General features: G+C 33.1%; 1 protein-coding gene across 3 annotated transcripts in view; it reads left to right on the forward strand.

Annotated features, from left to right (window-relative positions):
* Nucleotides 1-14,572, forward strand: part of LOC138698310 (retinol-binding protein pinta-like) — a 116,237-nt gene extending 101,665 nt beyond the window's left edge. For all 3 annotated transcript variants that reach the window (XM_069824130.1, XM_069824133.1, XM_069824132.1), the window contains exon 7: nt 13,922-14,572. In XM_069824130.1, coding sequence (XP_069680231.1) covers nt 13,922-14,073 — 152 coding nt within the window. In that variant the 3' untranslated portion in view covers nt 14,074-14,572. The remainder of the gene's footprint in view (nt 1-13,921) is intronic.
* Nucleotides 14,573-16,164: the final 1,592 nt, after the last annotated feature.

Here is a 16,164-nt window from a genome sequence, read left to right on the forward strand (position 1 = left end):
AACAATAATAAACACTAAAGAAGAAAACTAATGTGGAAATACAATGTGCAGCAGTTCGGAACAATAGTCACTAATAAACACTAATGTAGTAAACTAATGGAAATACAATGAGAAGGAGTTCGGAACAATAATAAACACTAAAGAAGAAAACTATTGTGGAAATACAATGTGCAGCAGTTCGGAACAATAGTCACTAATAAACACTAATGTAGTAAACTAATGGAAATACAATGAGGAGGAGTTCGGAACAATAATAAACACTAAAGAAGTAAACTAATGTGGAAATGTGCAGCAGTTCGGAACAATAGTCACTAATAAACACTAATGTAGTAAACTAATGGAAATGAGGAGGAGTTCGGAACAATAATAAACACTAAAGAAGAAAACTAATGTGGAAATACAATGTGCAGCAGTTCGGAACAATAGTCACTAATAAACACTAATGTAGTAAACTAATGGAAATACAATGAGAAGGAGTTCGGAACAATAATAAACACTAAAGAAGAAAACTATTGTGGAAATGCAATGTGCAGCAGTTTGGAACAATAGTCACTAATAAACACTAATGTAGTAAACTAATGGAAATACAATGAGGAGGAGTTCGGAACAATAATAAACAGTAAAGAAGTAAACTAATGTGGAAATACAATGTGCAGCAGTTCGGAACAATAGTCACTAATAAACACTAATGTAGTAAACTAATGGAAATACAATGAGGAGGAGTTCGGAACAATAATAAACACTAAACAAGAAAACTAATGTGGAAATACAATGTGCAGCAGTTCGGAACAATAGTCACTAATGTAGTAAACTAATGGCAATACAATGAGGAGGAGTTCGGAACAATAATAAACACTAAAGAAGTAAACAAATGTGGAAATACAATGTGCAGCAGTTCGGAACAATAGTCACTAATAAACACTAATGTAGTAAACTAATGGAAATACAATGAGGAGGAGTTCGGAACAATAATAAACACTAAAGAAGAAAACTAATGTGGAAATACAATGTGCAGCAGTTCGGAACAATAGTCACTAATAAACACTAATGTAGTAAACTAATGGAAATACAATGAGGAGGAGTTCGGAACAATAATAAACACTAAAGAAGTAAACTAATGTGGAAATACAATGTGCAGCAGTTAGGAACAATAGTCACTAATAAACACTAATGTAGTAAACAAATGGAAATACAATGAGGAGGAGTTCGGAACAATAATAAACACTAAAGAAGAAAACTAATGTGGAAATACAATGTGCAGCAGTTTGGAACAATAGTCACTAATAAACACTAATGTAGTAAACTAATGGAAATACAATGAGGAGTTCGGAACAATAATAAACACTAAAGAAGAAAACTATTGTGGAAATACAATGTGCAGCAGTTCGGAACAATAGTCACTAATAAACACTAATGTAGTAAACTAATGGAAATACAATGAGGAGGAGTTCGGAACAATAATAAACACTAAAGAAGTAAACTAATGTGGAAATGTGCAGCAGTTCGGAACAATAGTCACTAATAAACACTAATGTAGTAAACTAATGGAAATACAATGAGGAGGAGTTCGGAACAATAATAAACACTAAAGAAGAAAACTAATGTGGAAATACAATGTGTAGCAGTTCGGAACAGTAGTCACTAATGTAGTAAACTAATGGAAATACAATGAGGAGGAGTTCGGAACAATAATAAACATTAAAGAAGAAAACTAATGTGATAATACAATGTGCAGCAGTTCGGACCAATAGTCACTAATAAACACTAATGTAGTAAACTAATGGAAATACAATGAGGAGGAGTTCGGAACAATAATAAACACTAAAGAAGAAAACTAATGTGGAAATACAATGTGCAGCAGTTCGGAACAATAGTCACTAATGTAGTAAACTAATGGAAATACAATGAGGAGGAGTTCGGAACAATAATAAACACTAAAGAAGTAAACTAATTTGGAAATACAATGTGCAGCAGTTCGGAACAATAGTCACTAATAAACACTAATGTAGTAAACTAATGGAAATACAATGAGGAGGAGTTCGGAACAATAATAAACACTAAAGAAGAAAACTAATGTGGAAATACAATGTGCAGCAGTTCGGAACAATAGTCACTAATAAACACTAATGTAGTAAACTAATGGAAATACAATGAGGAGGAGTTCGGGACAATAATAAACACTAAAGAAGTAAACTAATGTGGAAATACAATGTGCAGCAGTTCGGACCAATAGTCACTAATAAACACTAATGTAGTAAACTAATGGAAATACAATGAGGAGGAGTTCGGAACAATAATAAACACTAAAGAAGAAAACTAATGTGGAAATACAATGTGCAGCAGTTCGGAACAATAGTCACTAATAAACACTAATGTAGTAAACTAATGGAAATACAATGAGGAGGAGTTCGGAACAATAATAAACACTAAAGAAGAAAACTAATGTGGAAATACAATGTGCAGCAGTTCGGAACAATAGTCACTAATAAACACTAATGTAGTAAACTAATGGAAATACAATGAGGAGGAGTTCGGAACAATAATAAACACTAAAGAAGTAAACTAATTTGGAAATACAATGTGCAGCAGTTCGGAACAATAGTCACTAATAAACACTAATATAGTAAACTAATGGAAATACAATGAGGAGGAGTTCGGAACAATAATAAACACTAAAGAAGAAAACTAATGTGGAAATACAATGTGCAGCAGTTTGGAACAATAGTCACTAATAAACACTAATGTAGTAAACTAATGGAAATACAATGAGGAGTTCGGAACAATAATAAACACTAAAGAAGAAAACTATTGTGGAAATACAATGTGCAGCAGTTCGGAACAATAGTCACTAATAAACACTAATGTAGTAAACTAATGGAAATACAATGAGGAGGAGTTCGGAACAATAATAAACACTAAAGAAGTAAACTAATGTGGAAATGTGCAGCAGTTCGGAACAATAGTCACTAATAAACACTAATGTAGTAAACTAATGGAAATACAATGAGGAGGAGTTCGGAACAATAATAAACACTAAAGAAGAAAACTAATGTGGAAATACAATGTGTAGCAGTTCGGAACAGTAGTCACTAATGTAGTAAACTAATGGAAATACAATGAGGAGGAGTTCGGAACAATAATAAACATTAAAGAAGAAAACTAATGTGGAAATACAATGTGCAGCAGTTCGGACCAATAGTCACTAATAAACACTAATGTAGTAAACTAATGGAAATACAATGAGGAGGAGTTCGGAACAATAATAAACACTAAAGAAGAAAACTAATGTGGAAATACAATGTGCAGCAGTTCGGAACAATAGTCACTAATGTAGTAAACTAATGGAAATACAATGAGGAGGAGTTCGGAACAATAATAAACACTAAAGAAGTAAACTAATGTGGAAATACAATGTGCAGCAGTTCGGAACAATAGTCACTAATAAACACTAATGTAGTAAACTAATGGAAATACAATGAGGAGGAGTTCGGAACAATAATAAACACTAAAGAAGAAAACTAATGTGGAAATACAATGTGCAGCAGTTCGGAACAATAGTCACTAATAAACACTAATGTAGTAAACTAATGGAAATACAATGAGGAGGAGTTCGGAACAATAATAAACACTAAAGAAGAAAACTAATGTGGAAATACAATGTGCAGCAGTTCGGAACAATAGTCACTAATAAACACTAATGTAGTAAACTAATGGAAATACAATGAGGAGGAGTTCGGAACAATAATAAACACTAAAGAAGAAAACTAATGTGGAAATACAATGTGCAGCAGTTCGGAACAATAGTCACTAATAAACACTAATGTAGTAAACTAATGGAAATACAATGAGGAGGAGTTCGGAACAATAATAAACACTAAAGAAGTAAACTAATTTGGAAATACAATGTGCAGCAGTTCGGAACCATAGTCACTAATAAACACTAATATAGTAAACTAATGGAAATACAATGAGGAGGAGTTCGGAACAATAATAAACACTAAAGAAGAAAACTAATGTGGAAATACAATGTGCAGCAGTTCGGAACAATAGTCACTAATAAACACTAATGTAGTAAACAAATGGAAATACAATGAGGAGGAGTTCGGAACAATAATAAACACTAAAGAAGTAAACTAATGTGGAAATACAATGTGCAGCAGTTAGGAACAATAGTCACTAATAAACACTAATGTAGTAAACTAATGGAAATACAATGAGGAGTTCGGAACAATAATAAACACTAAAGAAGAAAACTAATGTGGAAATACATGTGCAGCAGTTCGGAACAATAGTCACTAATAAACACTAATGTATTAAACTAATGGAAATACAATGAGGAGGAGTTCGGAACAATAATAAACACTAAAGAAGTAAACTAATGTGGAAATACAATGTGCAGCAGTTAGGAACAATAGTCACTAATAAACACTAATGTAGTAAACTAATGGAAATACAATGAGGAGGAGTTCGGAAGAATAATAAACACTAAAGAAGTAAACTAATGTGGAAATACAATGTGCAGCAGTTAGGAACAATAGTCACTAATAAACACTAATGTAGTAAACTAATGGAAATACAATGAGGAGGAGTTCGGAACAATAATAAACACTAAAGAAGAAAACTAATGTTGAAATACATGTGCAGCAGTTCGGAACAATAGTCACTAATAAACACTAATGTAGTAAACTAATGGAAATACAATGAGGAGGAGTTCGGAACAATAATAAACACTAAAGAAGTAAACTAATGTGGAAATGTGCAGCAGTTCGGAACAATAGTCACTAATAAACACTAATGTAGTAAACTAATGGAAATACAATGAGGAGGAGTTCGGAACAATAATAAACACTAAAGAAGTAAACTAATGTGGAAATACAATGTGCAGCAGTTAGGAACAATAGTCACTAATAAACACTAATGTAGTAAACTAATGGAAATACAATGAGGAGGAGTTCGGAACAATAATAAACACTAAAGAAGAAAACTAATGTGGAAATACAATGGGCAGCAGTTAGGAACAATAGTCACTAATAAACACTAAATTAGTAAACTAATAGAAATAGAATGAGGAGGAGTTCGGAACAATAATAAACACTAAAGAAGAAAAGTAATGTGGAAATACAATGAGCAGCAGTTAGGAACAATAGTCACTAATAAACACTAAAGTAGTAAACTAATGGAAATACAATGAGGAGGAGTTCGGAACAATAATAAACAATAAAGAAGTAAGCCAATGTGGAAATACAATGGGCAGCAGTTCCAAACAATAATCACTAATAAACACTAATGTGGAAATACACTGAGCAGCAATCGAATCACTATATTTAACAGTTAATCACTAATTAACAATGAAATATACTCACGCGGAAATATCGGTAATGTTCGTCAGTGCTTCACTTTTACCTTTCCCATCATCATCATCATCATCATCCATCTAAAAGATGGAGCGGTCTTCTTCTCTGTACTTCTTTATTTTCCTCAAATACTGCAAACGTTTGACCCTAATACTGTGATGCTCGACCAGAATTTGGCGATTATTTTGTGTTTTTTATTTCCAATGAAATCCTAATTTCATAATAACTTTCCTCAAAGTCGAGATACCTCCCTGAAAGTCGACAGTCTTTCAATTTCAATAATATATATATTTTTAAGTGTGGGCCGCTGTTTCTGTGAAATATAGAACTCGTGCTTTGGTTCGTCTTATGATAGCTTCATTAAAGTTGTCCACAGTTGATTTTGGCGACGATTATCAATGTCTTTAGTCTCCCTTATTATTTGGCTAACACAGCTCTCAGACACAGCGGTAAACTCTGCTACAAGTTTTCCAACATTTGTTACGTTTTTTCTTCCGGCGCTATCTTCATAAAGCGCTACACGTTGCTCACGACTTCTCGCGACTGCGATTGCAATACCCGACCTTTCAGTTTGCTTCTAACAGGCAGCATTTTCACAAACAGAACAAAGCAGTGAATCTAGACAATAAATATTACATACTAAACAATACAAAACAGAAGCACTACAACTATTTAAGTAACTAAATGAAATGTACGTAACAAACACAATAAATTGCAATATACAAGACAGTGGTGGTGTAGTACGTCCTTAGCGCGACTGTACGCCCACACTGACGCTCCCGAGATGTGACCGCCAGCGCAGCCAGGGGAAGACTAAAATGAACACCCCCTTCGAACAAACAGTGAACTCGCCCAAACCACTGCGTCGCCAGGCCAGAGCTGTCACCATAAAGTGACTGGCCTGTACTTATCACCGTCTGTTTCATCATCACTGCCGTCCACAACCGAATAGTGTATTGCTGAGTAAGAGCCGCGACTATGTCCGCATCTGTCAAGTTTTCATTGCTTTCACCATCTGCTGCCATCCATTAACTGACGTCAGTTACATCTAAGCCAGTTACGGCAACTGATGCCCATATGGCCAGGCGCGAGCTTTAGAGCTCAGGAGAGCCTGAGCGCTTTATAGCGGAAAGGAAGGATGGATGGATAGATGTACGAGGAGTTTCCTGTACATTGCTGTGCGTTTCATTCACGTACTGAAGACAAGCAGTGGCGGTATCATGTTGCTCTACAAACTCTGTCTCTACAAGCAGTAAGAGGTGCTTTCGTAAAGAATGAGAAGGAGAACTTTTTTGTTGTTCTGTCGGACAAAATGTAATATGTTTACTTTGCTCAACGGTTCAATTAGGAGTATATAGAAACATTAATTGCCATGCTGAATAATGTATTATTATTATTATTATTATTATTATTATTATTATTATTATTATTATTACTGACCCCTAAGTATGTGTTTCTATAATTTTCCTGTATGCGCATGAATATTGATATTTTTAGATTTTCTCCCTAGAAGGATAAAATTATTAGGTTTTATCTCAGTTTTAATCTTTTTAATCTTTAGATAAGGGTGACTGTTTATTAGTCATTCATTTAATAATACTATTGTAGAAAAACTGATTCAATATTATGTGCCAACGAACTGTTAAACGCCAGGAATTGACATGTCTTAAATCATAGCCAGGAAGGGGTTTGAAATATCTCGTGCTCTAAGGCCCGTTACACAGTCATCCGTATGCTACGCGCTACGGACTACGGATCCGTAGCAAAATACCTTACATATATCGGAGCTTACACAGTTCTGCGTACTGTACGCATCCGTAGGATCCATACGGACGTCCCGCTACGCGCTACGGACTACGGAGAAGAGATGAATACCTTGGACAAATGTGGGCTTACACAGTCATGCGTACTACGCATAGCGTAGCGGCATAATAAGCAGTAAAATTCATGTTTGAAAGCATTATGAGTTTGGATACGCAGCTATTATCAGTCAATTAGATAGAAGACAATGTTTCTGGGATCCTTTTTGTGAATAATACAAAAATAGAGGCATCAGGTAGAAGTTGTGGCGTGATATGTGTGACATTATATTGAAAAATTTTGCAGAAATGGACAATAACACACAATGAAATGCAGATGAGTGATGAAGGTGAGAGAAGACATGGCAGAAGTTCCAGAAAAAAAAATCTTCCGTTGAGGATAATTTAGTTAGCTGTTAGGACATTTTTCAGAAGTAGAAACTACATTATTGTATGGAAACACAGTCTTTCGAATACAAAACATGAACCATCCCCTTTTATTCCGTCCTTCCCATTCACATCACTTACTTAGTCTGTCCATTTGCCATTTTTCGGTGGGCTAATATTCAGAAAAATCGTACATCAGAATACACAAATATCAGTTCACATTGTCACACTGGAAACATTTCCCAAACAGAACGATAGTCTTCTTTGATGTCAATTCTCCGATCTCCAACCTCCAAAGAGACTCTTTCACTCACAGGAATTTACCTATTATGGGCAACACACTACTGTATATAATATATATAAAAGCTCTTATCTATAAAATAAGTTAAGGAATATTTAATTAAGAGTACCTAGTCAATATAAATATTTCCTCAGTGTATTTAAAACAGATTTAATCTAAATCAGTGATTCTCAACCGGGAAGGGAGCTGCAGCCCTGAGGGTGACCGACCAAATGGTAGTGGGGTGCAATGAAAAAATAATGGTGGTAATAATAATAATAATAATAATAATAATAATAATAATAATAGTAATAATAATAATAATAATAATAATAATAATAATAATAATAATAATAATAATATAACAATTTTAAAAGTTGTTCTTTGAAAATTTTATTATCTGACAATTTTACATTAAATTAAAACAAGCTAATTAAGTTTTTTCTTTTTGAATTGATACCAAATTTCATATTACTACTTTGTATGTTCTACATTTTGCTCCACACCTCAGGCCAGGGAGCCGCACTAAAGCAATGTGAGGAAAAAAGGAGCCTCAAAATCAAAAAGGTTGAGTAACATTACAGTAGTCCACCGCTGTGGAGTAATGGTCAGCACGTCTGGCTATGAAACGAGCGGGCCCGGGTTCAAATTCTGGTTGGGACAAGTTATCTGGTTGGGGTTTTTCCGGGGTTTTCCCCCCAACTAATTGAAGTAGAATTGCTAGGTAACTTTCAGCGTTGGACCTCGGACTCATTTCGCCATTATTAATTCAGATATCATCATCATCATCATCCATACACGGTGCAGCGTGCTATACTTGCACAAGAGCGCGGCAGTTCGGCTACCCAATCATTCACAAGAATAGGGTGGTAAGCACAATAAGCTTCAGGCTGCAGTGTAAGCCTTCGAGTCCCTCCCCCGTACAAGAGAAAGGAAAAACATTACAGTATATTCTACACAATCTACAACTTATACTTAGAGGCCCGCACTAAAATAAAGTGAGGAAATGAGAAAGGATGAGAAACTCTGATCTATTATAGATTATAACAAATATAATTGATGGTTTTGTAATTTGTTATAATGAACAAGAAATAATAAAATGTCGATTATAAATAATTTATTCATCTGAGTAATTTTTATCACCTTATGTTAACAGCAATAAGCTCGGTAGGACATAATTATGTAGATCCAGTTCAAGCTGCATTTATTGTAATTTTTCCAATTGTTCATCAAACGATTGAATAAACATGCGCAATTCGTTAAAGGAACTTTCGGTCTCGCGCAAGTCACTACGTAGATTTATAAAAGCTTCCTTCAGGATTTTTAGAACTAGTAGCGGGTGAACACAATATGGTCTATTATGCGCTCTTTTTAATACAAATGATGTGCAGCCAAAAGCTTTTCTTGAATCACGCTCATTTTGAAACAAACAAGCCGACTGATATAATTAATCTGCTACGGATTTGCTACGCGTGACTGTGAAAGCAAACTGCCTACGGATCCGCAGTGCGTACTGCGTAGCATACGGATGACTGTGTAACGGGCCTTAAGCCTTTCAATAGAACAGAATTTCTGAAAAGAGTAATGATTAAGATAGCTTAAATAACTTGAAGTTTTTAATTTTGAAAAACCACGAATTTTTCGACCAAGTATCGAGAGAAGAATTTAGAAAATTCTTGATTACATTCAAGAGTAAGGTTAAAAAAAGAAGCAAGAAAAATAGTATATTATTCACTGGCTCTTGATGACAGCAGTGGCATTACTGATACAGCAAAGTTTGAGATTTTTATCCACGGGATTGATCAAGATGTTAGTATAGGAACACCACTGGTTGTAGTTTTCAAGCCAAGTACCTTTCCTCCGTATCCTTACTTCATAGGCTGTCTGTCGCATGTAATCACTGCAGCTCGAGTTTTGGTCACCGCTGATCTAGAAGGAGATAGCAAGGTGACTGGATATGAAGCTGTGTGATCGGAACTGATCTATTGATGATGAAGATGTCCTTATAAGAAACAACCCTCTCGGTGAGATAAGAGGAAAGGCAGTACAAGTCGTTTCATAGCAATCGTTGAACTTCTCGCGAATCAATTCTTATTGGGTAGACGGTAAGAATTCTCTGACAGTGATTTGATGAAACATGGAAGAATTCACAGATCAGGGCACTCGACATTCTACCCATAGATATAAAGCAAGGGATTTTGAAGTTCATAGAAGTGGATCAGCAAATAAATAGTATAAAATTATAACTGGAATTTCTCGCTGGATAGTGTTAGAGACCTTAAGCGAATACAACCATTATCAACGTGCACCAGCAATTTTTCATCACATGTGCGGTGCACACTCTGTGCAAATGGTCAAAAATAGAAAACAATTACTACTTTTACACTGGAGTCACTACAAAACAAATTTACACCAAATAATAATGAACCACACTATTAAGACGCAATTTAATGTAACATGTTCTAAAATAAAAAGTAAAATATACCAGTACTTCCCAGTTTATTACAGGCAAGGGTGGTCTGAACTCTGAAACAAAATACAAGAACAGAATAAAAGCCGGTTAAAAAAATCAGAAGAGCAGCTGGATACACGCTTTCTATGCAACAGATAATACAGAACTTGAGAAGAACTTTAGCTAAATAGTAACTCACAAATTTGAAGAATAAAAAAAAGGAATTATGTATCACCGTTATGAAAGTTAAAAAAGAGTCAATGTCTAGAGCAATGACGTTAGATTACGAAACAAAATAAGATTGTTATTATTATTATTAGTTAATTATTCCCCAATTCACTTATTTAAGTAATTTTTTGTTTATTTATTTACTATGTATTTAATATTATTTATTTGTTTATTTATTATATTTTATTACTAGCCGTACCCGTGCGCTCCGCTGCACCTGTTAGAAATAAATATAAAGTAATTACATAATTAAAATAGGACGTTTGATCCAGGGAACATTCGTGTTTGTTAAAAGGATAAATCGTTCAAGATGTTATTTAATTGAAATTGTATTTAAATAATTAAAATGCGATGATTTTGGTCCAGAGAGCACTCATTTGGTGCAATGACAATTCCTTTAACATGTTTCTTATTTGTTATTACATGCAACTATAGTTTAATGAAGATTGATATATCATTTAGTTTTAATGTGTAAACTATATATTACTTGCTATATGGTGCCATTGAATTATGGTAATAACTTAATTTTAACCATTGTTTTCTACGTCTTCAGTAAATGGCGCTTGGCCCACTATGGTTCTGAACCCTTCAAATAACTTAAACAGTGATACAGCATAAACAATGATAACTTAGACAGTGATACAGCATAAACAATGATATGTAATTATATTTCTTTCTTTCGAAAATGTAAGAATTCACGATCTCCTATGTACCATTGCCATGGAATGAATAAATGTGTTTTTTCTTCCTACTCAAAAATTTTATATTTTGCACATGGGAATTACTGCAGGAACAACAACGCTAAAATCTGAGGCGGCGGTGAAAACGTATTGTATTCTTACCGGTATTTTAAAAGTCTATCAGACCTACCAAATTTTGCATAGAATAAAACTTATCGGAAATCATTTTAAAGAAACTTTTGTTATGTAATATTTTTCACAAAAAAGCAATAATAAGCGAGATATTTCGATTTAATTCAGTCCCCGTTAAATGAAGTATTTTGAATGCCATATAGCCTAAAATCTAAATTACAACGAACTTAATTTATATTTCAATTTTCATGGAAATCCGTTCAGCCATTATCGCGTGAAAAGGTAACAAACATCCAGACAGACAGACAGACATACAAACAAAAATTTCAAAAAAGCGATTTTCGGTCTCAGGATGAATAATTATACATGTTAACACCAATTATTTTTGGAAAAGCGAAAATTACCAGAAAATTTTTGGTTACATATTTATTATTAGTATATATTATATTATATTATATTATATTATATTATATTATATTATATTATATTATATTATATTATATATTATATATTATATTATAGTATATTATATTACATTACATTATATAAAAAGTGCGTTGATAACAGATATACTCCGATAAAAAAGTTTTTAATTTCTTGTGGGGGCTCTTGAATCTCAGAAGCAACAACTTTTGCAACAGCGCAACATAATCTGCTTAGCTCATTACCCATTTTTTTTGCATTGCATTTATTGCATATATAGTCTATTTTATGTATTTTAACACGATTCGATTGAGCATAGTTAAAATTTGAATTATAAAATAATGGATCGGTAAGCTAACGTACTATTACTGCATACTAAATCAATACACTCTCGTTGTTCGTTAATTCTCCGAGATTAAAATGAGTGTGTACATAAATATTATTTTAAGAAATACATAAAACTAATGTACAAAATAGCCTATCAAATTTTCTGTGCATAAGAAGCTATTTTAATCTTATCTGTCATCGATTTACTAAGACGTTACTGTAATAACATTATAGCAGTATGTCCATCTAGAGAAACTACACTTTCCAATGGTGAAATAATAATTAATTATACAAATCGGCTAATTTAGCTTCCGATATTACTTCATACAAACACAGAAACATTGTCTGTAGGCTAAGTTTAATAGCTTTCGATTGTTGCTGCCCAAAGCCCCTTTTTCGATTGTTGTTGTCCAAGGGCCCTTATAGACGAAGTCATTTGTTATTTCATTGCACCGTCTTAGATGGCGTTATTTTAATTTTAAAACTCATTTATCTCGTTAAATATCAGTCCTATCAAAATTTTCTAAAGAATAAAACTTATCGCAAATCATTTTTAAAGAAACGTTTGTTATGTAACATTTTTCACAAAAATCAATAATAAGCGAGATATTTCGAGTTATTTAATTCAGGCCCCCTTATAACCCCCCTTTTAAATAAAGTTTTTTGAATGCCATATAGCCTAAAATCTAAGTTACAACGAACTTAATTTATATTCCAATTTTCATATAAATCGGTTCAGCCATTATCGCGTGAAAAGGTAACAAACATACAGACAGACATACAAACAAAAATTTCAAAAATGCGATTTTCGGTTTCAGGGTGGTTAATTATATCTGTTAGGGCCAATTATTTTTGAAAAATCAAAAATTACCAGAAAAATTTCGGCTACAGATATATTATTAGTATAGATATATTTATTTTTATTATGTATTTTAATTGCTTATTATCAATTTATTTATTATGTATTTATTTATAATGTATTTACTATTATGTTATCATTTACTTATTTAATTACATATTTATTATTTATTTATTGTATGTTACCTATTTATTTGTTTATTATTTATTTATTTATTATTCAGTTATTTATTTATTACTTAGATATGTATTTATTCATTTGTTTGTTTATTTATTTTTTATTATTTATCTACTTATTTATTTACTTAATATGTATTTATATATTTAATATTTATATTCCGAAAGGCGTTGTAAAGTGGAGAGAAAAATACAAGAGAGATCTTCAAGATGCCATCGTCACCATCATAACAAAATTTTCTGTAGCGATATTTCGCCAGCATCTTTATGGTGTACACTTCATTTAATTTTTTTTTCTGATATCTTAATCTCTTTTGTTTGAAACCTGCTTATATAATTTGTAATTTTAAATTTTATTGTGAGCTATCCTGTGTCGCAAGATAAACCCAAAATATTGGGTCAGACTATTAAATTTAATTAATGCTTATTTACGTATTGCCATTATTTATTGGTTATTATCTATTTATTTATATTTATTTATTTATTTATTAGTAGGCCTCGGTAGCGTACTTGGCATAGCGCTGGTCTTCTGTGCTCGAGGTTGCGGGTTCGATCCTGGCCCAAGTCGATGGCATTTAAGTGTGTTTGAATGCGACAGGCTCATGTAAGTAGATTTACTGGCATGTAAAAGAACTCCTGCGGGACAAAATTCCGGCACACCGGCGACGCTGATAGAACCTCTGCAGTTGCGAGCGTCGTTAAATAAACCATAATTTAACTTTTTTTATTTATTATTCAGTTATTTATTCATTTATCCAGTTGTTCATTTATTTATTTGTCATGGTTTAACGAAACATACTAATGGGCATGATTTTGATTTCTAGGTAGATGGACGCAGAAATTAGAGAGTTACCACGACTGGTTTCTTGAACGTGAGCATTTGAAGTCGGACGAAACGAAACGGCCATCTGGAGCTACTGTAACTTCTGATCTCTTTGGATTCGAAGGATCTTTTAGGAAGCTGACCCTGGATTAAATGTTCACCAAGCTGGATTTAAGATGAAGTGTATTGTTTTCCTTCTCATTAGCATTGTTTTCATCATTCCATCATCATTACACTGCACTCGCGTAGTGCCGGGTTAGCCACTCGGGCGTGTGTTCGAATACTGTTTTGACGCATCTGGTTTGGTTATTTCAGCATTTTTCTCAACTGTAACGCGAATATCTGGTATTAAATACCATAACGAATCCCGACTCATCTCACCAAATACTATTCTCTATTTCCAACTCCATCCACAATATGTAACGTCATAGTTGATACAAGAAGGTCCCCAGGGAATAAGGATCTATGGCACAGAACTGAAATTTTCAGGAAATGGAAGTAAGAATATGTTGAAAATATCCATGTTTTTATTTTACAGTTTGTACTCATACAAATGTCACCTTGACATGAAAATCAATGTGTTAACATGGTAATAAACTAGATTTTATTTTTAAGAACATGGAATAAAGGTCTAAAGCACATTACAGAGTAAGTTTCATAGTGTTATTTTGTGATTTTAAACCTATATATATATATATAATTTCAACTGGTAATGGAAATTACGGGAAAACGGCTGAAAGGATTTTAATGAGTGACCCCTCATTTTCATGCCTGGCATCCAAAGTTTTTCGGAAAAATAGTAGTTTTCAGTGAAATGTCAATTTTCCTACATATTTTTCCTATTTTCCAAAATCCATCTGTTGTCAGTTTTGAGAACTAATTTTATTGAATCACGGCCGACTTGATTGAATTTCAAAACAAAACACACACTACAATAAACAATAGGCTATTACACGAAGGCCATGACCTGCAGGATTGCCGACATATTTAGAGCTCAATTCAATTTGTTATTAAAAACTGATTCTGCAGTGTATAATTTTCTGAGTACAGCTCTGTATTTGATAATCAAATCTACGAAACTTGAGGTGGTTTGATGACATTATAACCATTAGAAATTAAATATTATTATAGTCAATATCATGATGCGTCTATTTTTCATTAATTGTACATAATATTGATGCTATATTGATGACATGAAAGTGAAACGTTTTGAGGTTATGTAAGTAAATGTAGAGAATATCTTAATTTAGATCTTCATTTCTATAATTTACTGAGTGACTGCTATATATAACTACAAAACTTAAGTAAGATAATTATATTTTTATTAAAAATCAAATATTTTTATACTTATTAACCCAGTGGGGTTGGGTCTTTTTCATATACTTAATGGCGGTGTAGTGTAGATATTGATATGTGTCATTGTCTTCAGTATTGGCTCGAGAGAGCGCAAAAATTACAGTTCGTAAGGAAAGATAAAAAGGTATTACTTACTGATAAAATAAGAGGCCTAGAAAATTTTTAGTCTTCAGATCATTTCAGCAAGATCTCTTAGTAGGATAAAATGATTTTACGCTGTACATTTCAAGTTCTACATGCAGCAGCTATACGAAAATGCTATTGTTCGAAAGCTTAGCAAACCTGACATTTTTTTAACTTTTGCCTACAATCCACAATGACCTGAAATAGCTACTGCTATCGTCCTGACATTGATACTTGCGTTTTCGCGTTGAAACTCAAAAACTGAAGTTGGATAGGTTCAAGAGAAAGTATTTGGCCTAAAAAAAATCCATTCAGAGGGAGTATGTTTCATTATTATGGAAGCAAATAACTATCAAAAAGACAAGTATTCTTCATTGAAAATAAATCTGAAAAAATTTTATTTGAATGTCTAACGAACTTAGTTTGCAGCAGTATTTGCTGCACAAGCCACTAGTATTACTTTAAATCAATGTAGAACCTTCTAAATTGTTGTGGTATATAGGCTTATTCAATCATATTCATTAGATAAATTATTTTTTCGGTGTTGATAGGCAATGTCGAAATGTATAGCTGAGGAAATTCTGCGAGTATGCATATTGGCTGAGAAACAGATAGAGAATTTCTTCCATTCTCACACCTTTCACTAAACTGTACCTCTCCCATGGAGCAATGATATTATGGGACCTTCTTATCTGCACAGATGTGGGGTTGCCATTAGATAACTTTAACCACATTGCCTCTGTAACCTTGAAATTGGAAATACAA

Source organism: Periplaneta americana, chromosome 4 (assembly GCF_040183065.1).
Source record: "Periplaneta americana isolate PAMFEO1 chromosome 4, P.americana_PAMFEO1_priV1, whole genome shotgun sequence".
In the NCBI taxonomy this organism is placed as follows: domain Eukaryota; kingdom Metazoa; phylum Arthropoda; class Insecta; order Blattodea; family Blattidae; genus Periplaneta; species Periplaneta americana.